The following is a 24856-nucleotide window of genomic DNA, read 5'->3' as shown; positions in this document are numbered from 1 at the left end:
CCTAAATTGCCTTTTTATTTTTAAAGATTTTATTTATTTATTCATGGGAGACACAGACAGAGAGGCAGAGAACAGAGGGGGAAGGAGAAACAGGCTCCTCATAGGGAGCCTGACGTGGACACGGGCCTCTATCCCGGACCCCGGGATCACTCCCGAGCCCCAGGCAGATGCTCATCCGCCCAGCCCCCCGGGTGCCCCTAAACTGCCTCTAAACACATTTATATAATTGCATCATATTCTTTTGGTGTTGACACGACCCGTGGGCAGGGACTGTAATCCACAGAGTGCCTCCTTAACACGCGTCGTGGCTTGCCTTGTTCGTTGAGAGGCTCAGCCAGGGTTTGTTGGCTCGGAATGAAGAGTCTTGAACTTGTGCCCGACCCGGAGACGGACTGCGCAGGGGAAGAAGGTAGCCTGGAATGAGTGAACGTATATGTTCAGTTATAGAATATATATTGTATATTCAGTTTCATTCTGAGCATGTGCATATATATTTAATGGTAAATTCCGTCCGCAGAATCTGAGCGAGGGCCCTGATCAGTCAAGAGAATTTGTTGTTGGTTTCTTTTTGGTGGATTCAGGCCGTTTTCTCCCTGAGTAGGGCAACGGGCGGCCGGTCTGGCGGCGGTGAGTGAGCGGAGGGGATCCGGCGGCCTTCGCGGGTTCGGAGCTGGTGCAGGGGGAGCGTCGGGAGCCGGCGGGCGGCGCCGCAAAGTGGGTGCTCGACCCTTGGTGTCGCCCGTCCCCGTCCGAGCGAACGTCCGCGGGCTGAGTAAGCGCGAGTGACCAAGGGGAGGCGCGGCCCGCCGTGAGGCCAGGCCTCCGCTCCCGCGTCTCGGGGCCACAGCGAGGGCCCGGGTCTTCGAAGGCTCCCCGCCCACCCGCGAGGACTCCTAGCGTGGGCAGGTGCAGTCTGGGAACTGGGGCTGCGAATTCGGTTCCAGTAAAACTCGTGCCCTCAGGTCGTGTCCCGCACCCCTGCGCGGTGAGGAGCGGGGGTGGCCGCCCGCGCCGCGCAGCCCGAGGCCGCGGGGGTCGGTCCGCTCTACGGAGCACGTTCCGCGCACATTCCCCGCGCGCGGGCTGGTCCCAGCCGGGTCACGCCGTCGGACGGCGGGCGGCGGGGAGCCCGGGGCGTCGTTGGCGCGCGCTCGCTCCCCGCAGGTGGCTCGGCAGCCGCGGAGAACAAAGGCGCCCGAGGGGCGGGGGCCCGGCCGAGCGCGAGGAAATGGGCCGGCGCCGCCACAGCCCCCCGCCGCTGGGCGCTCCGGGCGGCGCCGGGACGCGGGGACCCCGGGCGGGGGGCGGGGGCGGGCCCCTGGACCCAGGGCGTGTCGGCGGAGACCCCCGGGAGACGGGGGCGGGGGGCCCAGGGCTCGGGGAGGGGCGGGGGGGAGGGGGCGGCGGGGACCCCGGGGCGGGGGCGGGGCGGCGCGGGCGCGGTGGGAGGAGAGGGCTGACGCGCGGCGGGGCCGGGCCGGGGGCGCGGGGAGGGGGCGGCAGCGAGCGCGCCAAGTGGCGGCGGGCCGGGGCGGGGCTGGGGGCTGAGGGGACGGCGGGAGGTGGGGCCGCGGAGCGCGCCGGGCTGCGGCGGGCCGGGAGGTGGGGTGGCGGCGGCGGCGGCGGCGGCGGCGGCGGCGGCGGCCGGGCGGCGGGGCGGGAGCGGCTGAGGGCCGGGCGGCGGGGACCGAGGGCCGGGCGGCGGGGGCCGAGGGCCGGGCGGCGGGGGCCGAGGGCCGGGCGGCGGGGCTGAGGGCCGGGCAGTGGGGGCTGAGGGCCGGGCGGCGGGGCCGAGGGCCGGGCGGCGGGGGCTGAGGGCCGGGCGGGGGCGCGGGGCACGGGGCGCGGGGCGAGCCGAGGCCGGGGGCCGGCGCCGCAGCGGGGCGGGCGGCGGGGCTGACGCGCGCGGGCGGCCGGCGGCCTCCTTCCGCCCCCTGAGCCGCGGCGCCCGGGAGGCGCGCTGGCGGCGGCCATGGCGGTGGCGGCGGCGCTGGCGGGCCGCGGGGCGCGCGGAGGCAGGGGCCGGCCCCCGGGCGGCGGGCGGGCGGAGGGGGCGGGGCCCGGGCGGCGGGCGGCCCGCGCGGCGGCGGCGGCGGCGGCGGCGGCGGCCGGGACGAGGCGGCGGCGACGGCGGCGGCGGCGGCGCGGGGCGCTCGGGCTGATGGCGGCGGCGGCCGGGCCCGGGGCGGCGCTGTCCCCGCGGCCGTGCGACAGCGACCCGGCCACCCCCGGAGCGCCGTCCCCGAAGGTGAGGAGCGGGGCCGGGCGGGGCGGGGCGGGGCTCCCGCGGGGGGAGCGGAGGCCGCGGCCGCCGAGGCCCGGGCCCTGGGGCGGCGGGGCGGCCGCGGGGGTCCGGAGCGCGCCTGGCGGCGGCGGCGGCGGGGACACCGGCCCGGGGCGGGGCGGGGGTGACCCCGGGGCGGCCGGGACCCCGCGTTGCCGCCCCGCAGCCCCGGGAACTTAGTTGGAAACTGGGTCCCGGGGCGGCGGGGGCGGCTGCGCGGGGGGAGCGGCCGCGTGCGGGCAGGCGGGGCTCGGGTCCGGGGGCCCCGGAAGCGGGCGCGGGGGCGCGGGGTCGCGGGGTCGCACCTGCGGCGGGAGCCCACCTGTGGCCGCGGCGGGACGGCCCCCGCGCACCTGTGCGGCCCCCGCCCTCGTCCCAGCGACTGCTCTCAGGACTTTGCACGTTACCTTTTTTGGGGGTATTTCAACTTTTAAAGCAAAGGAAATATACTTAAACCTAAAAATCCTTAAAATGCTTAGTCGTGAGTAAAACGGCAAAAACCAAAAAACAAACAAACCAAAACAAAACCGTAATACCTGAATTTGCTTATTAAAGGGAGTTGTTCCCGAATCGTATTGTCTCCACTCTGATTCTTACTGTTAAATGCACATTTTTGGAGAATAACATGTATTCTCTTCTCCATCTCCTACCTGGTTGCCTTTCTTAATGGGATTAGGCAGTTTTTTGATGATTATACAGGAGCTACAAAGGACAACCTGCCATACACACACACACACACACACACTATTTGAGAAAGAATCGGAGTCGGTTCCTAGTAGCGGAGCCGTTTGAGACTTTCTGGTTGTCTCGCGGGTTAACTTTTATAGGACACTTCATGACCCGCTAGGCCCTGCTCTGAGCGCTTCCCGCGTGTTTAACTCCTTTAATCCTTGCATTAGCCACGTCATGAGGCCCCGTTATCGCCTCAGTGTTACGAAGAGGAGGCGGCTCAGAGGGCACAGGCTCAGCTGGTGGAGGCCAGCGCCCAGGACGGTGCCAGGCCAGCCTTGTACTCTGCTGGATTGGGTTCGTTTTACCACGTAGCAAGAAGACCATGCTATCTAACAAAATTGTATTCATCTTACGAATCTACATTTAATTGATTTTTTTTTGTTTTAGTTATTTTCGTACGCCTTACGGTCATTAAGCCTTAGCTAGTAATGTGAATAAGTCAATTTGCTAACATCTGATGGCTCACTTATGTTCTGAATGGAATGGCCCAACTAGAGTCTTGGTATTAATGCCTCACCACAGATAATGTCACCTAAAACACTTAAGCCATTCCTCTTTTGGTGGGGATGCGCGTCTCTTGCTGTATCGATTGATGACTCTTACTAGGGAATATTTTTGCTGAATTTTTGCAATGTAAGAAAAAAACTGACAGGGTTGGTAACCTGTTTTTAGTCTTTGCATTTTCTTTTTTCATGGAAATAGAAGTATATAGGACTCCTTTAGAATAGTCCTATCAACTCCCTAGCAGTTGAGTTAAACAGGAAATGATCTACACGTTTTTTTCCTAACTGGGGTAGGAGGGATTGCTTTAATAATTAAGAGTGTTAACAGCAATTTTACATGTTTGTTTTTAAAGTACATGGCATTTTAACTGCAGTTGCTAAGAAAGGAAAAGTAGATTTACATTTACAGGGTAATTGTGATTTTTCTTTTTTTGATTGTATAAAAGATCACTTTTTGATTATTTTTAGATTTTTTTCTCAGGTCTTGCCATGCCAAAATCTTGGCCCTTCTTAGTTATAATAGAAAGTTAACATGTGTATAATCATTTGTCATTAAAGAACCTTTAAGTGGAGCCTTGTAGCAAGTCTGGGAAGATACATAATCATTCTTATTTTTTATTGTTTCTCTTCTTATGTTTTGAATTTTTTGAATGTATAGGATGATAATGAAGATAATTCAAATGATGGGACCCAACCATCCAAAAGGAGGCGAATGGGCTCAGGAGATAGCTCTAGGAGTTGTGAGACTTCAAGTCAAGATCTTGGGTACTGTCATTTTATTGCTTAATAGTAGTTGTGGTGTATTTCTCTCCTCTGCGATACCTCCCTCCTCCCCGGCACTTCAGCTGCCACCTGCACCCTTCCGGAACACTTCACTACTGTGTGGAAAGGTCTTAGCCATGAAGCAGTGACAGTTGCCAATTCCCTCCTTCCCCACGGCTGGCAGCCCCCGTCCCCCTCTCCGTGTGACGTAGGGCACCTCACGTAGGTGGAGTCCTACAGTATTTGCCCTTCCATGTCTGGCCTCTTTCCACATGATTCCTTGAAAGCTCATCCATGTTGTAGCGTATGTCAGAATTTCTCTTCAGGGCTGAACTGTGCTCCGTGGGGGGGACAGAGCAGCTTTCGTATGTCCTTCCCTCTGGGGACGGGCCCGGGTTGTTTCCCGCTTTGGGCTGTTGGGAACAGGGTTGCGGTGACGTAGCTGTGTGGATGTCTGGTCAGTCCCTGGTTTCAGTTCCTTTGGGTGTGTCCCTCAGAGAGTAGAAGCTGGATCCAACAGGACTCTGCGTGTCACGCTTTGGGGACCTTCCGCGGCGGTCGTGGCGGTTTCCCTTCCTGCCAGCGGGACACCGTGTCCACTGGGTCATGTCCTTCCCCGGTGCTTGTGCCCCAGTCTTTTTGGTAAGAGCCGTCCTAAGGGGTGTGAGGTGGCATCTCACTGTCCTTTCGATTTGACTTTCCATAATGACTAGTGATGTGATGACCATCTTGTCAGACTTATTTGTGAATCTCTGGGGGAGATGTCTCTTCAAGTGTTTTCGCCATTTTTAAGTTGGGTGTTGTTTTTGAGTTGTAGGAGTTTTTGTATGCATTCTACTTGTTAACCACTTAAAGTACAGGATTTGCCATTTTTTCTTCCTATTCTGTGGGTTGCCTTTTTACTCTGGTAGAGTAAAAGTATCTGATTGATAGAGTCTTTTGGTAAACAAAATTTTTAGTTTTGTTGAAATTCAAATAATCTGTTTTTCTTTTGTTGCTCATGCTTTTGGTGTCATGTCTACAGTTGCCAAATCTGAGATCCTGAAGAGTTGCTCCTGTGTTTTATAAGACTTTTCTGGTTTGGTTCTTGCATTGAGGTTGTTGATCTATTTTTGAATGTGATAGGGAGTGAGGGTCCAACTTCATATTTTTGCTTTGGGATATCTAATTTCCCACCACTGTTTTTGAGAAAACTCTTTTTGGTTGTTATTTTTAATTGGACGTGTTAAGTAATGTCACGTTCTTGCCTGTGCTGTCCGCTAATGAGATTTAGAGGTTGAATTGTCCAGGTCCAGAAATGCGTAGTCAGCTTCTCAGGATTGGGATTGGTCGGCAGTACACTGGCTCCATCAGACTAGGTCTGTTCTCTCCTCTGGCCTTGGGGAGTCTATGAGAACAAATAACTGTGGTTTGTAGTTCAGCTCAATGAGAAACAGGTTTTTGAAGTTCTGCTTTCTTAGCTGTTTTGACTCACCGAACAGCAGATGGGAAGTGAGTTGGTACCTCGGGCGGATGAACTAGTGTGTATGCGCGTGAAGCCCAAGAGAGGGGATTCAGAAAGGATATCCGCACCCTGTTCTGGCCTTCTAGATCTCATACACTACCGGATTCCTTTACTGCGGACAGTTGTGAGTCTTGGTTCTTTGGGTTGTGTGCACGTGTTCCTGCTACTGTTTGGTATCGCACACTCTTGCTTCCTCTCCCTCTGCTTGTTTTTGGGTGTTCTTGGACAATTGGGAAGTTGTTGGTATGGCAGAGTCAGAAGACTGAGAATTTAAATAAAGTAGTTCTACAAAATTCTTAAAAATAAAACCCCTCAAAAATAAATCCTTAAAATAAAAATGGTTAAAACTTAATACAAGCCACATTTAAGGCATAATACATATTTTTGTGCTTAGCTTTAGCTACTATCCAGCAGAAAATTTGATAGAGTACAAATGGCCACCTGATGAAACAGGAGAATACTATATGCTTCAAGAACAAGTCAGTGAATATTTGGGTGTGACCTCCTTTAAACGGAAATATCCAGGTATTAAGTCTTAGTTTATGTAACAGATTAAGTCTAACTTTTAACTAATAGTAATTCTTTTTGATAGGTTCTCAACTTCTGAGTACTTGAGTATAGATCATTTTTAATAAACTGTATATTCTCCTGCTGGCTGATTTTCCTTTCTGCTCTCACCCAACGTCTCTCTCCACTCTGTTTGCTCTTATGCCTTATAAACGGACTTAAAAAGCAAAATGAGGAAGGTGAATTTCCTGGGGAAAGTTTTAGAAACAGTCATATGTTATGGCCGTATGCAGAGGGGTCCCATTCCTTACCGTTGCTCCCTGACCTAAGCGATGGGGGCAGCTACATGGGGCCGCGTCTGCGTTGGAGAAAAGCTGTCTGTGCAACTAAGTTATTCTTGCTTTGCGTTATTCTGTTTTCGACTTTAATTTAGCTTTTATTCCTTGACTTTGTAAGATTGCGTGGTCTCTTAATAATCTGTGGAATATGTAACATGCAGTACTTTTTTGAATCCATGAAGAGTTTAAACTTTTTAAAAATCTTAAGTTTTTGAAAGTTTTACAAATGCATAATGTTACAAATGTAAAAGACTATTTTTAATAGTCTTTTGTTCTTTTTTTTGGAGATTTAGAGCGACGAGATTTGTCCCATAAGGAGAAACTCTACCTGCGGGAGCTAAACGTCATCACGGAGACACAGTGCACTCTAGGTAATGGGGGGCTTGAACAGACGTTGATGAGGTGATGTTGGAAGGGTATTTGTCCTTTTTCTTGAAGTATTTTACAAAATGAATAAGAAATCGAATTATTTAAGGGCTAAATTGTTTACTTTTGGTTTTTGTTAAAATACAAAACAGGCAAAAAAAAAAAATACAAAACAGGCACTTGTGTGGCTCTGTCGATAAAGCATCTTCCTACACCTCGGGTCCTGATCCCAGGGTCCGGGAGTTGAAACCTGCATGGGGCTTCTTGCTCAGCCGGGAGCCGGCTTCTCCCTCTGCCCCTCCCCCTGCTTGTGGATCCTCTCTCTCTCTCTCTCTCTATATATATATATATATCTTGAATAAATCTTAAAAAAATACAAAAGAGGGATGTCTGGGTGACCCAGCCTTGAGCGTCTGCCTTCGGCTCAGGCCATGACCCCGGGATCCTGGGATCGAGTCCCACGTCAGGCTCCCTGCATGGAGCCTGCTTCTCCCTCTGCCTGTGTCTCTGACTCTCTCTCTCTCTGTCTCTCATGAATAAATAAATAAAATCTTTAAAACAAAATACATAAGAGAATGGCCTTTTATAATATTTCACAGAAGTGTCAGCATGTGTGTGTGTGCAAAATTGGTATTAGTAGTTTTTTTTTTTGTATTAGTTTTTAAAAGTGTTGGTCTTTATTGCTTAAACGGCACATTTTGCTCTATTTTTAGTTTTGTATGATTATTTACATGCTTTGCAGTTTTTCTTTCATAAACATTTTAATGCAGCTCGGCTAGTTTTTAACATAAAACCATGGGTGTTCTGATGCTCTGAGTTTTGAAAATGGCTGTATGACTTGTATGTGTGTGTTGATGCTTTTGTTGGAATTTGAATGGACTCTAATATTTCTGGAGTATTGAATTTGAAGACTACTGCAATATATTGAAAAGCTCTTTTTTCTTCTAATATACTTAACTAAGGATATTAGATTAAGAATAATCCTTATGGGGGATCCCTGGGTGGCGCAGCGGTTTGGCGCCTGCCTTTGGCCCAGGGCGCGATCCTGGACCCCAGGATCGAATCCCACGTTGGGCTCCCGGTGCATGGAGCCTGCTTCTCCCTCTGCCTATGTCTCTGCCTCTCTCTCTCTCTCTGTGTGACTATCATAAATAAAAATTAAAAAAAAAAAAGAATAATCCTTATGTCTCAACTGCCTATAGTTAGTATGCATCATTATTTAGCCATTGTTTTTTTTTTTTTTTTTTAATTTTTTTTAATTTTTATTTATTTATGATAGTCACACAGAGAGAGAGAGAGGCAGAGACACAGGCAGAGGGAGAAGCAGGCTCCATGCTGGGAGCCTGACGTGGGATTCGATCCCGGGTCTCCAGGATCGCGCCCTGGTCCAAAGGCAGGCGCTAAACCGCTGCGCCACCCAGGGATCCCTAGCCATTGTTTTTAATAAAGGGATATGTGTTATAGTACATTGAATCTTAAAAAAAATATTTGGTTGAAAGATTGATTTATTTTCCTTTTTTTTTTTAACTTTTTTTTTTAATTTATTTTTTATTGGTGTTCAATTTACTAACATACAGAATAACCCCCAGTGCCCGTCACCCATTCACCCCCACCCCCCGCCCTTCTCCCCTTCTACCACCCCTAGTTCGTTTCCCAGAGTTAGCAGTCTTTACGTTCTGTCTCCCTTTCTGATATTTCCCACACATTTCTTCTCCCTTCCCTTATATTCCCTTTCACTATTATTTATATTCCCCAAATGAATGAGAACATATAATGTTTGTCCTTCTCCGACTGACTTACTTACTTCACTCAGCTGATTTATTTTCCTTTGCAAATTTTATGAGCTTTTTAAAAAGTTGTTTGACTTATATTATGAATATTGTTTTTTATTGTTTTCTAATATATTTTCCTTTGACTACTAGAAAACTTTAAATGTAGAGTGGTTTATGGTTTTTTTTTTTAAGATTTTATTTATTTATTCATGAGAGACACAGAGAGAGAGGCAGAGACACAGGCAGAGGGAGAAGCAGGCTCCATGCAGGGAACCTGATGCGGGACTCGATCCTGGGACCATGGGGTCATGCCCTGAGTCGAAGACAGGTGCTAAACCCAGGGATCTCTAAATGTAGAGTAGTTTGGAGGAAAAGCAAATTTTGATAAGTAGTTTTGTTCACTTAGCCTTAAAAGAGCTTTTTATTATTTTTTTCTTTTGTCTGAAATAGGTTTAACAGCATTGCGTAGTGATGAAGTGATTGATTTGATGATAAAAGAATATCCGGCCAAACATGCTGAATATTCTGTTATTTTACAAGAAAAAGAACGTCAGCGAATTACAGATCATTATAAAGAGTATTCTGTAAGTATTGAGGTGACTAGCATCTTTTATTTGGTTTGGGGAGAATGACATTTTGTAAAGTTACATGTGACTTCCAACTGTAATATTTTTATTTCAGCAAATGCAACAACAGAATACTCAGAAAGTTGAAGCCAGCAAAGTGCCTGAGTATATTAAGAAAGCTGCCAAAAAAGCAGCTGAATTTAACAGCAACTTAAACCGGGAACGTATGGAAGAAAGAAGAGCTTATTTTGACTTACAGACACACGTAGGATTGCTTAACTTTATTAGTTCCCGAACCTCACTTAATTGCTTGTCATGGTAGAGTGCTCAGTATCTCCTTTATTTTATTTAGCCATTGTGGTGTGTTTTTTTTGTTTTGTTTTTTGTATTTGTTTTTTGTACCAGCGATGTGTCCTTTCCTGCTCCAGAATTTAGGATATAATTTTTAATGATGTGCTAGTAACGCTCTGTTCACTTCTGTGTGTGTGTATATATGTGAGAGTGGTGTCTTTTGCTCTGTGGTTGACATTTCTCCTGAATGAGACTAATAGGTGTATATCATAGTGGCTGCTTGTCCAAGGGTTGTTTTAAGAAATTTTTTCAGGGATCCCTGGGTGGCGCAGCGGTTTGGCGCCTGCCTTTGGCCCAGGGCGCGATCCTGGAGACCCGGGATCGAATCCCACGTCGGGCTCCCGGTGCATGGAGCCTGCTTCTCCCTCTGCCTGTGTCTCTGCCTCTCTCTCTCTCTCTCTCTTTCTCTCTCTCTCTCTGTGTGTGTGACTATCATAAATAAATAAATAAAAAATATTAAAAAAAATTTTTTTCATATTAATTCACTTAATTCTCACAGTTGCCATGTGAGGTTGAAACTAGTATTGTTCTCATTTCATAGATGAGGACGTTGTATGTGTTGCTCAGCTCCCGCTGCTCTTGCCATTGGTGAACAGAAGCAGGCTACCTTTCCCTCAGAAGTGCTGGCTGTGGTGAAGAGCCAGATAAACTTCACCTGTGTGGCTAGAAACCTCCCCACTGTCCCCTTGGGTTTTAGTTCCTAATGTCTCCTGTGTTTTTAGCCTTTTGTGGGAAGGAGCATGGTGGAGAACAGGAGGATTGTGTTCCTAGGACCTGGATTCCCAGCATAGAATCACTTACGTATTTCTCTTCACGTCAACCCAGGTCATCCAGGTGCCTCAGGGGAAGTACAAAGTGTTACCAACTGAGAGAACCAAGGTCAGTTCTTACCCAGTGGCCCTCATCCCCGGACAGTTCCAGGAATACTACAAAAGGTATCCATTGGTTTTATTACCATCGTTATTGGGTACTGCTGGGGGACTGCAGAGTCTTGTGTACTTGCCTCCAAAGAGTTGAGCTCTGTGTGTACCACCTTGAGATGTTGTGTGAGATCTGGGCCAGTATCCTGTTTTCTGTGGTTCATCAGTGAAGAACACCCTTCAGCCACAACGTAAACATCTGCCGACAAAGCTGGAGCTGCCCATCTCCCTGCCCGCACCTGTTCGTGTGTCCGTGGCAGATGCAGGTGGACCAGTGCTTCGGTCCTTACATTGTGCTTCATGGCCCAGCAGCACCCGTGTCATTTGAAAGCTGATTGGGAGTGCAGACTCTCGGGCACAACCCCAGACCTGCCAACCGGGAAGCACTGGCTCAGTCTGCAGAGGATGTCGAGGAGGAAGCAGAATGGCTGCAGGGCGGGCTGGGCCACCTGGTTGTGCCGGCCACGTCACTGCCCTGGCCTGGCTGCTGCTTCCACTCTGTCCGGGATGGCTGCTTCTCTCTCATTCCCAACCTGGGTGTAATTGAAAATAAGGCTAACAGGGTCCTTTTGTTTGAAAACTCTCACCTTTAAGCTTTATGTTCTTGAGGATAGAGACTGGTCTTTAGAGAACAGTGTTTAAAATAGACTATAGGATCATACTATTTGAAAGTCCAATTTAAATCATGGGTTGCAGATCTTAATTTCGCTTTGGGGTCAGCAAATTATTAAAAGTGATGATTACATTTGTTAGAGTACATGCATCACAAGTTTTTAAAAAAAATTTCTTAAATAATGTCATGTACCACCCACTGCTGTGCATCATGTGTGTCGACTGATGTCATCATCACATCCACCTGTGAGGTGGACGCATCGTCCTGCAGTCCACGGGGACCCACAAGCAGTGATATGGGGTGAGGGGAGGGTGGGAGTGATCAGGAGGCATGGGTTTTGTGCACAGTCTTGAATTGCCACAGTTCTACCTTAGTCTGCTGACTTTTTTTTTCTATTTTGGGTTGAAGATAAAGGAGGGAGACTTCCTCTTTTGATAATCAAATGCATATGATATACTTTTAGCCTGGTGTAAAAAACGTTTAGGCTTCTCATTTATTTTCCTTACTTGATACAAAATGAAAACTTATTTGTTACATTTGTAGTCATTTTCCAAAAGTATTTGGGGTTAATTGAGAAGGTTGAGGCTACCTTTAAAGCTCACAAATTAGATCATTCGTATTAATTGTAAAAAGACAAGTGACAATCGTCTCTCTGATCCTCAGATACTCACCAGATGAGCTGCGGTATCTGCCATTAAACACCGCGCTTTATGAGCCCCCTCTGGATCCTGAGCTCCCAGCCCTTGACAGCGACGGGGATTCTGATGATGCTGAGGATGGTCGAGGCGACGAGAAACGGAAACATAAAGGCACTTCGGTAGGAACATTGATCTTTACTAGGAGCTGTCTCCTTCCCCTTGAGTTTTTGCTAATTTTTTCCCAGAATGTAGAATTAAAATTGTACCACCACCCTTTTTGAAAAAGGACAGTTGCATATAATTTCCTGAGCGCTTTCATTGAGAAAATTATTTATTATGTGCATTGATGCAGACAGGCTGTGGATAGCCTTTGGTAAGTTTTGTATTTAAAGTTGTCCTTAAAGTTATCACAAATAGGTTAGGAAAGGTCATGGACATTAGTTTGCAATCCTATTGAACTGGCTTAGTTTCGGGAGCACATTAACATGTGTTCCTATTGCTTAATTAGTAATTTAGATTTCCTATAGGAAAATGTGAAGGTGACTGGTATGTTGTGCTGTTATTAGGTACATTTTCTTGCATGCCTTTTTCTTTCTTTTTTTTTTTTTTTTTGCAAACTTTAGTTGCATGACTGGGGAGAGTTGGTGTGCTCTGTGGAAGGGAAGGAGAGCAAAAACATGTTGCTAGAAGATTTTTATTTCATTTAGCATAATGTATTTAGCAATTGGCTATTTTTAAACGTAATTATAGCCAACCTGAACCTGAGAATGTGCTACTATTAAATGGGCAGTTTATTTTTTTGTCCCCAACAATTGTAAAACCTATTTAATGGTACATGTTACATAAAATAAGATGCTATTCAAGTATTAAAGTGGTGGTACCACTTAGCTCCTTTTTTATTGGTAAAAGGGGAGCTGTGGTGTGGGCATGATGTTATAGTTGAATTTTCCCTCACTCTGCCTGTAGAAGTAAAAAGTAACCCAACATTCCAGGAGAGCATTTAACAGCATATACCAAGATTTTTAACTTGCACAGAATTTGACCTAGCAAATGCACTAATAGAATTTATCTGAAGGACAAAATTTAATTAGGAAAAAAATGGCCATTGGAGTTTTTGGTTTTCTTTTTAAAGATTTTATTTATTTATTCATGAGAGATACAGAGAGAGGCAGAGACATAGGCAGAGGGAGAAGCAGGCTCCTTGGGGGTGCCCGATGTGGGACACGGAACTCGATCCCAGGACTCCAGGATCACAACCTGAGCCAAAGGCAGACGACCAAACACTGAGCCACCCAGGTGTCCTGCCATTGGAGTGTTAACTGTATTTTTTATAATGGAAATTAGGAATAAGTTTAATGTCCACAGGGGATCCCTGGATGGCTCATCGGTTTGGTGGCTGCCTTCGGCCCAGGGCATGGCCCTGGAGTCTTGGGATCCGGTCCCACATCGGGCTCCTGATGTGGAGCCTGCTTCTCCCTCTGCCTGTGTCTCTGCCTCTCTCTCTCTCTCAATGAATGAATAAAATATATTTAAAAAAAAAGTTTAATGTCCACAGTAGGTGATCTATTACATGATAGAAATGAAGTTCAAAGAATATCTAGGGGATCCCTGGGTGGCTCAGCGGTTTAGTGCCTGCCTTTGGCCCAGAGCGCAATCCTGGAGTCCCGGAATCGAGTCCCGTGTCGGGCTCCCGGCATGGAGCCTGCTTCTCCCTCTGCCTGTGTCTCTGCCTCTCTCTCTCTCTGTCTATCATGAATAAATAAATAAAATCTTAAAAAAAAAACAAAGAACATCTAATGATGTGATAAAATCCATAAAGAATATCTAATGATGTGATAAAATCCACATAATGCTTTTTTTTTTTTTAAAGATTTTCTTTATTTATTCATGAGAGATAGAAAGAGAGGCAGAGACACAGGCAGAGGGAGAAGCAGGCTCCATGAAGGGAGCCTGATGTGGGACTCGATCCCAGGACCCCAGGGTCACGCCCTGGGCTGAAGGCAGGTGCTCCACCACTGAGCCACCCAGGCTACCCCACATAATGCTTTAAACCATTAAAAAACACATGCATACACACAGAGCACAATCCAGTTTTGTGTGTGTGTGGTTTTTTTTCAAGAACATATTTAAAGATTGTTTAATTTAGAGGAGTAGGGGACCGGCAGAGGGAGAGAATCTCCAGCCGACTCCCTGCTGAGCAGAGCCGGACACTGTGGCTCCATCCCCGACCCTGAGATCAGGACCTGAGCTGAAACCAAGAGTCAGATGCTTAACAGACTAAGATATCCAGGTGCCCCACCAGTTTTGTGGTTTTTTAAAAAAATGAGGGATATGAATTGATAGGGTATGTGTGAACGTGTGAATGTGTGAATCTGGTTTTTTTGTATGTAGACATGCATTCATGTTCCCAGTAGTTCTCAGGATATTTATCGTAGTTACAGATAACCAAATATTTTGATTTATAATTTTCATAATTTATATGAATATATAGCATTTTAATTTTAATTAGAAAATTTAAAATTAACAAATGAAGTATTAAATGATCAGATGTTGAACTCCTAAATCTCGACATTTAAAACACGTCAGATACTGTCGTAAAAGGCTTGACGATATTGACGCTTACATGGAGTACAAGTGAGTGCATGAAGAACTTTTTTAAATGACATTTATTACTCAGTAAAAATACCCATAGTTTGTTTTTTTTTTTAAGATTTTTTTTCTTAAAGATTTTATTTATTTATTCATAGAGACCGAGAGAGAGAGAGAGTCAGAGGGAGAAGCAGTCTCCAAGCAGGGAGCCTGACGTGGGACTTGATCCCCGGTCTCTGGGATCATGCCCTAGACTGAAGGCTGCGCTAAACGCCTGAGCCACGCGGGCTGTCCTTTTTTTTTTTTTTTTTTTTAAAGATTTTATTTATTCATGAGAAACAGAGAGAGAGAGGCAGAGACACAAGCAGTGGGAGAAGCAGGCTCCATGCAGGGAGCCCGACGTGGGACTCGATCCCGGGTCTCCAGGATCACGCCCTGGGCTGAAGGTGGCGCTAAACCGCTGAGCCACCCAGGCTACCCAATACCCACAGTTACTTAAGACCATTTAGGTTTTTTTTTTTTTAATTTTTTTTTTATTGGTGTTCAATTTGCCAACATATAGAATAACACTCACTGCTCATCCCATCAAGTGCCCCTCTCAGTGCCCGTCACCCAGTCACCCCCACCCCCCGCCCAACTTCCCTTCCACCACCCCTACCCTACTTCGTTTCCCAGAGTTAGGAGTCTCTCATGTTCTGTTTCCCTTTCTGATATTTCCCACTCATTTTTTTCTCCTTTCCCCTTTATTCCCTTGCACTATTTTTTATATTCCCCAAATGAATGAGACCCTATAATGTTTGTCCTTCTCTGATTGACTTATTTCACTCAGCATCATACCCTCCAGGTCCATCCACGTCGAAGCAAATGGGGGATTTGTCGTTTCTAATGGCTGAGGAATATTCCATTGTATACATAAACCACAGCTTCTTTATCCATCATCTTTTGATGGACACTGAGGCTCCTTCCACAGTGTGGCTATTGTGGACATTGCTGCTAGAAACATCGGGGTGCAGGTGTCCCAGCGTTTCACTGCATCTGCATCTTTGGGGTAAATCCCCAGCAGTGCAGTTGCTGGGTCATAGGGCAGGTCTATTTTTACCTCTTTGAGGAACCTCCACACAGTTTCCCAGAGTGGCTACACCAGGTCACATTCCCACCCACAGTGCAGGAGGCTTCCCCTTTCTCCGCATCCTCTCCAACATTTGTGGTTTCCTGCCTTGTTAATTTTCCCCATTCTCACTGGGGTGAGGTGGGATCTCACTGTGGTTTTGATTTGTATTTCCCTGATGGCCAGTGACGCGGAGCATTTTCTCATGTGCTTGTTGGCCATGTCTATGTCTTCCTCTGTGACATTTCTCTTCATGTCTTTTGCCCATTTCATGATTGGATTGTTTGTTTCTTTGGTGTTGAGTTTAATAAGTTCTTTACAGATCTTGGAAACTAGCCCTTTATCTAATACGTCATTTGCAAATATCTTCTCCCATTCTGTAGGTTGTCTTTGAGTTTTGTTGACTTTCTTTTGCGGTGGGAAAGCTTCTTATCTTGATGAAGTCCCAATAGTTCATTTTTGCTTTTGTTTCTCTTGCCTTCATGGATGTATCTTGCAAGAAGTTGCTGTGTCCAAGTTCAAAAAGACCATTTAGTTTTTAAACAACTTTTTACGAAATAAATAATGCCCCCTTGTGACACGGCAAATGGTGTCGAAGCTGTCTTGGAGTAGTAGCAGTTGAAGCAGACAATTCTGTTCATGTTAAGTCAGAAAACAATGGCTTAAGGTACTTGCTGGTATAAATGGAATCAGCTTTGTGCTGTCATATTTCTAAGACAGGTAGGTGATTTTTAACATGACTTCTTTCAGTTTGCACTAGAAAACTTTTTTTTATATTTATAGTTATTTTTTTATTTTTACTTTGATGGAACTTCAAAACTTAAACAAAATCTTTGCTGTAGCATGCAAAGTCACTCTCAATCTGTGTCTATTCCAAGGAATCTGTGTGTGCTTTTGACCTCCAGGACAGCTCCTCCGGCAACGTGTCTGAAGGAGAAGGCCTTCCCGACGGCCAGGAGGAGCCATTCCAGGGAAGACAGAGATCCAAGGACAAAGCTGCTACTCCAAGAAAAGATGCTTCCAAACGTTCTGTACTGTCCAAGTCAGTCCCTGGGTACAAGGTAGAAGAAAAAAGCCCCTGACTCCGCTTCTTCCCTGACCAGCCTCTCTCCCCGACATAGTTTAACTTTGACTTTCAGAGTTGCGGAGCTCTGCCTGCTGCACTTGACTAGCTGCTCTTCTGTGGCGTGTGCCCTCTGTCAGCTTCCTTCTTTTTTGCTTTATTTTCCTGGTGGCTTTTCTGTCACTTTTGCCTATGGTTCAGCTTCTGTTTTCTGTATATGTACAATTTATAAGAAAATCTTTTTTTGTCTTTTAAACAATAACCAGGCAAGTATGGGTTTTTAAAAATTTATTTCATAGACAGAACTTTATCCTTTGTTTCCTTGGAGTAAAGATCATAATTATCTGACATTTAAAATATCCTAATATTTAGTATAGCTGAGCATGCTAAGCTGTAAAGTAAGGGTGGAGAGACTCTTGGAATAAGCTTCCTCTCCTGGAGAAAGAACTGGGTTCAATCTAAAGGTTATTTGATCCATTTGCCAAATCTAGCTAATTCTGTAACCGAAAATAGTAAAACCTGTTATTTACACTGTGGTGATTTTTAGCCTAACCTCAGCAAATAGCCTCTCTAATTCTACAACCAGGATTTAAGCATTATTTAGTGACGTAGTTTGGCTTACATACGTGTACTTGTTAACTTCCGGTCTGGATGCTCTCAGAGTAAGATAGTATGCTCTCAGCAGTATTGTTACTGCTCCTCCTGCAGTCTGTCCTTTCCCCTTCAGAGGGCTTGGTGAGAGGTGAGTAGCCTTATCCCCACGTGGGGGATAGGAGTGTCCTACAAGGAGTGAAATCAGCTGTACACTTTTATGTTCTGGATAGTAATAGTAAAACGGACCATTCCTATGGTCTGGAATGTATCCGAGTATGATTCTTATTGTGGTTATGAAGGTGTTTGAAGGAATGTTTTAGAGTAAGGTGATCGAGTAGTTTTGCCGAGTGGACTTATTAAACATCTTATCGTGTGTCACGATTGGGATGGCGGTGGACGATCTAGAAGAACAGGTGCATGCAGGCTGCCAGCCAACTTCCCTTCCCCAGACGGACCCTTCTAGCAGTCCACTTACCTTTCTTTTCCTGTAGTAAACAAAGCAACTTAACAAATTAGTGTTATTAGTGTATTTAATCCATATTTAACTTGAAAATGCTTTTACATAATCAATTTTAAAAAAGCATATTTTTTCAGCCTATGACAAGCAAATCTTAAGCTTCTTTCGGCAAGGGTTGGCTTTCCAAGGATGGCTTAAGTAGGCTGCAGCTATGTGATTTTTATACTTGTTTTTACATATGTAGCTTACCTAAGTTTTAAAATGAAAGATTTAATTAATGCTTATAATTGAAAGCAAATGAACTCCAAAGATTAAATCTTGGAAAGTTAGCCTGGTATGTGTGCTGCAGAGTGTGTTGCTGGTCTTCAAATGGGGGTGGCAGCTCAAAGTACTCTGTCAGCATTGAGGAGATCTTTCACAATAAGCCTGGATTCATCGTGGGTTCGGAGGAGAGAATGTTGAAGTAGATGTTTTTATAGAGGCTGAAAATGAAGAATTGTTCCACAGTATCATTGATTTAATAGAGAAGAAATCCTATAGATTAATCTCAATTGATATTACTCAAGGGAGTGTAATATGCAAAATACACATTTTATAATTTCTGTGAACATTTTTAGTACCTAAAAATGTTTCAGGTATTTCAAAGTTTTACCTAGACTTAATACATTAATGTGAACATGCTTATTAAAAGTAACCTCTCTATGAAAAATATTAATAAGCCAAGATGTGCCTAAATATTAGGGTACTTCAAGCTGAAGGTCATATATATAGATATGTTGGAGTTAAGAAAAATGATGTATCTGATGTCTTGCTTAGTAAGATTCACTAGTGCTTGCCCTTAATTTGTAGGACAGTATTGTTTAGGTTACATTAACCTGCAATTAAAGCATAATTGTTAGGATTCAGGCCTATGTGACAAGTTTATAATTAAAATCTATACTATATTAGTGCTACCGTGAAAGTCTCACTTATCTTTGGTTATTTTTCACACAGGAAAGTCAGTGTATTGTGAGCCTTCTATTTGAGATGCTGAGAACCATTAGGAGGAGAATTTCAATTTTCTTGTCAATAGTGAAACTTGGATGTTGTTGCAGTTACTAGAGGTAGAACTGTCTCTGTCAGATGTAGGGTTCTGTTCTGTCATCTTTGCGGGAGTTCTGTGCACTGCTCCCTTCCTCCTCCGTCAGAGGAGTCTCCTTCCCAGACTAGCTTCCCAGCTGGCAGTCCTGGGTTTGAGCAGGGTGCTTCTCAGAGAGCTCAGAGTGCTTCAGTGAACAAAGAATTGCCATAGAAAATGCTACAAAGCTCTCTCTCTCTCTCTCTCTCCCTCCCTCCCTCCCTCCCCCTCCCTCCCTCCATTCTCCACCCCTGTCATTCCCTCTTTCATCAAGATGAAGACTATTGGGTAAGAAAAAATTTAAGTGATTTAACAAAATATTAGGTGAAGCTTAGAAGTAAACCTAGAATTTTCTTGGTGTTCCTTTTTATCATAGGTGTTGAATGTATATTTTAATGGCTGTAGAACTTGAATTGCTCTAGAATGTGAATGACTAGCCTTGTGTTTTATTCCTTTTTGACTTTTGTAAAGGATCTCCTGTGAGGAGTTCTTTTAGAATTTAATACTGTGTAGTTACTTCCCTGACTTTAGTGAAAGATGTTCGAATACTTGGTATGTCAGTATCTAACGTCAACTACAAGTATTAAATAAGTATATCTTTTACATTCGGTGCAGGTGCCATAACCAAAAGAGAGCTCTTATTTTGGTCTATTGAGAGGTAGTTTTCTGCTGTATATGATGGCAGTTACAGATGTGGACGTCACCGGGTCAGAACTTGGATCATAGAAGTATACTTCTAGCTATTTCGTATTTAGGTGTAGGAGACACAGCGAGAACCTCCTGCTTAGAATGTAGCAGCAACAACGGAGGGTAACTGCACACTGCACATGGTGTGAGCATGTGACACTATCCTTTTGTTGGGGGAGCAGGGTATACAGATACACATACAGGAGATGTAGAATAGCTCACGGTAAAGTTTTATATGTATGTTTTAACTTCCATGGTATTTATTATTTTGTAGAGACATTTGTGATTGTTTAGAGTTATTGTTTTTATTATATTTATGTATAAGGTTGACTTTTTTTTTAAATAAATAAGCCAAAAATTATTTTTGAATGCCTCTGTCATCTTTTGCAAAGAAAGACAAGACATAAAGAATTTAAATAATTAAGAACAAATTATTTAGGCCTAACAGGTTTTGAAGGTGGCAGTGAGACATTTCAAAGCTGGAATGCTGTATACAAAGTTGGAGTTTCCTTTAGGCTCCTCTTTTGGTTTAGTAGCTTAGGAGAGAGAAATAGAAGATATACTTGGCTGGGTTGGAATAAAACAAATACGACAATCCTGTTGAAGATACTCTCCCCCCTAGTTTATGTATACACACATGCCCCCGGCCCAGCTCCTACTTGGCCCATGCTAGCCCTTCTTTTTCTGCCACCGTTACTAGGTATTCAAATAGCACGAACACCATTTTATGATGGTCAAAACCATGATGTGTACATTCTCCCTCCCCTGATGATAATTGTAGGTGCCATGAATCTTTTCTTCTTCCTTTTCCATGTGTTGATGTTTTCTTAAATCCCAAATACCTTCATTTGATTGAGCAAATCTTTAACCTAAAAAACAAACGGTACTCAAGAATATGAGGGTATTGTAACTTTTTTAAGTGATAGCTTTTTTTTTTTTTTTTTTGCGTGTCTGAAAACTTACTTTTTTTTCTTTTATGTTTTGTGTCTTAAACTGAATGCTTTTCCCCTAAGCATAGGCTTTTTTATTCTTAGATATGCTAAGGGAATAATCATAGCTTGGTTTCCAGAAACATTTATGCACATGACAATGTATGGATGAGACCTTTTTCAACTAAAACTGTTAAAATATTGGTTTTGTGACTTAGATTTTATAGATCTATTTTTACAACCTTGTAAAATAATCAGGTTTTAACAAAATCAGTATATAAGCTTCTTAACATGGAGCCTTCCATTGTACAGTAAGCCAGACTTCTAGGTAATGGTCATTCGGTACCTGGATTTTTCTCTTCCAGTTAAAAGTGCAATTTGACATTGTAGTCTGCCCTTCCAGTTCATTATACAGATCTTACTGTGCCCGTAGGCAGTGTAGAATGCCACATTTAATCCTAACATGAGATCATGCTGTTGACAAAATTTTAAAACCACATCTAAGGCTTTAGCCAGTAGGCCATTGTATTTGAAAGCTGGCTCTCAAGTTAGGTCTTTCAAAAAGGTCCTCATTAGCAAGATACCAAAAGTAAAGATAAGGCAGTTACAATTCCTTATGAACCCATAGGAAGTTCTTCTGGCATGAATTTATAGCCCTCTTCTACCCTTCCAGCCAAAGGTCATTCCAAATGCTCTATGTGGAATTTGTCTGAAGGGTAAGGAGTCCAACAAGAAAGGGAAGGCTGAATCACTTATACACTGCTCCCAGTGTGATAACAGTGGTAAGTACTGACATGTCTTCTTAACATTTTAACCACCCTATTTGTTGCTTCAGAAACCAGGATTTCTAGTTGTCAGCTAGACCTGAGTCAAAGAATCATCAAATATATAGGGTGACCTATGAGGCATAGAAAAGCAGCCCGTGTATTCTCTACTTTGTATTGTCATTTCTTTGGTGATTAAACATTGTAGCCATTCTCAAGAACTCCCGAAGCAAATTAGCATTTGATTATGCCATAGTAAGTGCAAAATTCTTACGTGAAATACTAATGCTGGTTTTGGTTTAGGCCATCCTTCTTGCCTGGATATGACAATGGAGCTTGTTTCTATGATTAAGACCTACCCATGGCAATGTATGGAGTGTAAAACTTGCATTATATGTGGACAGCCCCACCACGAAGAAGAAATGATGTTCTGTGATGTGTGTGACAGAGGTTATCATACTTTTTGTGTGGGCCTTGGTGCTATTCCATCAGGTAAAGACTGAAAAAAAGGAGGAACGTTATCTCTGAGTGAAGGGACTCTCCCAGCCTTTTTTTCTTAAAGGCTCACATAAACACCATAAAGATCCTTCTGTTCACAAGAAGTGACCAGAGCTGTGGTTACCCAGAAAATGTCCACCTGCTTTTCATCCCTAGGTAACCCAACTGAATCACAAGTGGGATGTAAGTGTTAGAGGTACAGCTTAATACATAGAGAACTCATGTCTTTCTACTGGAAGAACTAAAGAGCATCAGTTTGTTTCAAAGCCTTGATTTTATTTTTATGTCATCTATTCAGAAACTTAACAAAATGACTGCTATGCCTTTATAAATATTAAACCAGATTTCTATAAAATGAGACAGCATGACAATTCCAGATAACTTTGGAATGAACAGAGTCGAATAAATCACAGTAATTGGACTAAAATATTACACATAATTGTGTAAATTTAGAACTTATTTGCATAGTTAACACTGTATAATACTTTATAAAATGTATGCCTAGAACTAAGTTTCCTGGGAATCATTAAGAAGCAGGCAACTTGAAGTTCTGTAGTAACTCAGATGGAGTACATGGTGCAGTTTATCAGTGATTAAGTTTAAAGTGCTGAGTCTGGTACACCGGCCTTGGGAGGAAGTTTAGACTCGCACTTGCCACTGAGCAGCAGGGAAACGGCTGAAAGTGAGCCAAACTCTGTAACAAGTTTTATATCAGGATTTGTATTATTGAACTCAAAGTGTGGTAGTGTTTGGGTTATAGAAAGGATGGTAGTTTTCAAAGGTCCCCATCATTACACACAATTACCTCCTGCCCCCTCCACTTGCATTGAATTTCACATGGTATTGATTACACTGATTATTTTAAGGGAGTTTATTTTTCTCCTTAAAAATTATTAGAACTCCTTATTAGAACTAAGTGCCCTTCACAACACAAATCCACAGAGAAATTACTAGCGATAGCTAAAGGAGAGCCAAATGGGTTTAAAATTCAGTCCTAAAGAATTAAATTTCATAGTATATTAACTAACAATTTTTCTCCTAGGTCGCTGGATTTGTGACTGTTGTCAGCGAGCCCCCCCAACTCCCAGGAAAGTGGGCAGAAGGGGGAAAAACAGCAAAGAGGGATAAGATAAAATAGCTTTCTGACCCCAATATTGTAATATGGATATAAATGAAATATTTGGTGCCAATTTATTTACATTCTCAATTTTATGCCAATAAAAGATTTCTGAAATTAACTATGTGCTTAAAATCTGCTACTTTATTTATTATAAGCTACTTTTACCTTCGAAACCAATTTTAGATAGAGAAATCATAGTTCATTTTCCCAAAGTTTTTTTTAAATCTTTAGTACTTTGGCTCTATTCAGAAATTCAGTGGAAATATTACGTAATCGAAATACTCAACTATTCCTTCATTGACCAGAAAGTGAATAGTAGTTGCATGAAATTTTCCTAATCTATATGGTCTCTGGCCTACCACTGGCAGCATAACAAAGTTATTTAATGATGGAAGAATTTTAACTAATAGGTAGGCCAGGATGATAAATAACAAACGATCTGATGAGAGTTGGTGCAGCTGGGTTTCCTGTCTGGACAGGGGCGCCCACTCCACCTGGGGGCAGGCCCAGCGCTTTAGCCCCGCAGCCACGCAAAAGCGCAAAAATGTACGTTTCAGGCTTGATTTCAGCAGCAGCTTCAAAGTCCTAAACACATTGTAACTTCATTCAGAAACTCTAGGGAGAACACAGTTCTAGCTACCAGCCCTTTCATCTGATGCTCTGTTTTGATTTATCTTCTATATTCCTAGGCTACTGCCCTGTTTCAGTCACCTGACAAGCTATCAACCGGAGTCTAAACATTTTATTGTGCGCATTCCTTTTACAGGAATTTTGACCTCTGAGAAAATACTAACATCGTTCTTGCTGCTTTCCCTCCTTTTGGGGTGTATGAGGTAACACAAGCGTATGGCTTTATTTTCCATCCCCCGATCGGAAGCCACAATTTCCACCAGAGAACGTAGCTGGGTCGTAGCGGGGCTCGCAGACTCAGGGAGGAGGCTCCAGGGCGCGCCAGGGCGTCAGAACAGAATCTCCAGGACCAGCTTGAGGACGCTAATCACTATGGTCCAGAGCACGGACTCCTCCTCCTGGGACGCGTCCTCCGGGGCCTGCGCCTGCCGGTGAGCCACGTCGCGGGCCTCGGAGGTGGCGGCCTCGGAGAACGGGGACGGCTCGAGCCTCCGGTCGTAGTACACCTTCATCTCGAACTCGCTCTCGTGGTGGGACGGGTGCCCGTAGATGCCGATGCCCACGGGCCGCTGGAAGTGCGCGGGGATGGCCACCACGTCCTGGCCGCACGTGACGGACTGCAGCTCGTAGTCGTCGAAGCTGGGGTGCAGCGTGCTGTCCGACACGTACAGGTCCGCGTCGCCCTTCAGGCTCCGCATCCTCAGGACGATCTTCCCCTCGTGGTTGAGCCGTAAGTAGCTGTAGTTCCCGGCTCCTATCTGGCCCTGCACCACGTGCAGGAGGACCCAGTCTTCGGGGACTTCGTCCTCGTCCCCCGAGCTCAGCGAGGACACCACCTGCGAGGCCAGCAGGACCAGCAGAGCGCGCTTCCAGGCAGCGGCCATGCCCGACGCCGGCCGGTCACCTGCCTCCTTGCGGTCGCGCTGCCGGAGGACCAGAGGCACCCTCAGCGCGGCGGGCGGGGCTCAGGGGCGGTCCCCTGGGAGGTGCAGGGGGGGAGGGCGGAGAGACAGGGAGCGCTGCGGGGGGAGGGGGGACGGAGCGATGCACGGAGCAGGGGAGAGGCGGAAGGTGCAGAGGGAAGGGAGGGGAGGAGGGAGGGGAGCGCGCAGCGGTGCGGGGAGGCGAGGGGGGAGGAGGGGCCGGAGCGCTGCAGGGGGGGCGGGGAGGCCGCGGGGAAGGGTGGGGGAGGGGGCGGGGGACGGCGGCGGAAGGGGCGCGGAGGGCGGGGCCGAGCGGAGGGGCGGCTGTGCGGCGGAGGAGCCCCGGCCCTACTCACCCCCGCTGCCCGCCCGGCGCCGCGTCTGGGACATCGGTGCCGCTGCCGGGCCGCCGCCGCGCCGCAGCAACCGGAAGTGAGGCGGCGCCCGGAAGTGAGGCGAGACCCGGAAACGGAAGGCGTTGGCCTCTGGCGGCCCTGACGGCGGGCAGTGGGCGTGGAGCC

General features: G+C 45.8%; 2 protein-coding genes across 6 annotated transcripts; one reads left to right on the top strand and one right to left on the bottom strand.

Moving 5' to 3' along the window:
- The first annotated feature begins 390 nt into the window (after positions 1-390).
- On the top strand, positions 391-22900 carry PHF10 (PHD finger protein 10). 5 transcript variants are annotated; one of them, XM_035698005.1, is made up of 12 exons: positions 391-409; positions 4178-4284; positions 6180-6310; positions 6918-7001; positions 9219-9352; positions 9450-9599; positions 10511-10620; positions 11882-12035; positions 16459-16614; positions 21074-21182; positions 21468-21656; positions 22705-22900. In XM_035698005.1, the coding sequence occupies exons 2-12, from the start codon at positions 4232-4234 to the stop codon at positions 22788-22790; spliced, it is 1356 nt and encodes a 451-aa protein (XP_035553898.1). In that variant the 5' UTR covers positions 391-409; positions 4178-4231; the 3' UTR covers positions 22791-22900. The 5 variants fall into 5 exon arrangements, with proteins under 5 accessions (XP_035553898.1, XP_035553897.1, XP_025300154.2 ...); XM_035698004.2 differs by lacking the exon at positions 391-409 and adding an exon at positions 514-627; XM_025444369.3 differs by lacking the exon at positions 391-409 and adding an exon at positions 2098-2248 and having other exon boundaries at positions 6924-7001.
- C12H6orf120 (chromosome 12 C6orf120 homolog) lies at positions 21918-24836 on the bottom strand. The gene is made up of 2 exons (XM_025444370.3): positions 24692-24836; positions 21918-24335 (listed from the first exon to the last, which is right to left on the bottom strand). The coding sequence occupies exon 2, from the start codon at positions 24294-24296 to the stop codon at positions 23742-23744; it is 555 nt and encodes a 184-aa protein (XP_025300155.2). The 5' UTR covers positions 24297-24335; positions 24692-24836; the 3' UTR covers positions 21918-23741.
- Between the last annotated feature and the right edge of the window lie 20 nt (positions 24837-24856).

This window comes from Canis lupus, chromosome 12, assembly GCF_003254725.2.
Source record: "Canis lupus dingo isolate Sandy chromosome 12, ASM325472v2, whole genome shotgun sequence".
NCBI classification, from domain to species: domain Eukaryota; kingdom Metazoa; phylum Chordata; class Mammalia; order Carnivora; family Canidae; genus Canis; species Canis lupus.
The sequence above is the reverse complement of the archived record's forward strand: the minus strand, read 5'-3'. Positions and strand labels throughout refer to the sequence as shown.

What these genes read in the sequence shown, in the direction of transcription:
- C12H6orf120 (XM_025444370.3), bottom strand. Translation starts at nt 24,296, where the DNA reads ATGGCCGCTGCCTGGAAGCGCGCTCTGCTGGTCCTGCTGGCCTCGCAG.
- PHF10 (XM_025444368.3), top strand. Translation starts at nt 2,162, where the DNA reads ATGGCGGCGGCGGCCGGGCCCGGGGCGGCGCTGTCCCCGCGGCCGTGC. An exon ending in GGAGACACAGTGCACTCTAG is followed by an intron (nt 7,002 to 9,218) that starts GTAATGGGGGGC and finishes TGTCTGAAATAG; the next exon opens with GTTTAACAGCATTGCGTAGT. An exon ending in CCTTGGTGCTATTCCATCAG is followed by an intron (nt 21,657 to 22,704) that starts GTAAAGACTGAA and finishes TTTTTCTCCTAG; the next exon opens with GTCGCTGGATTTGTGACTGT.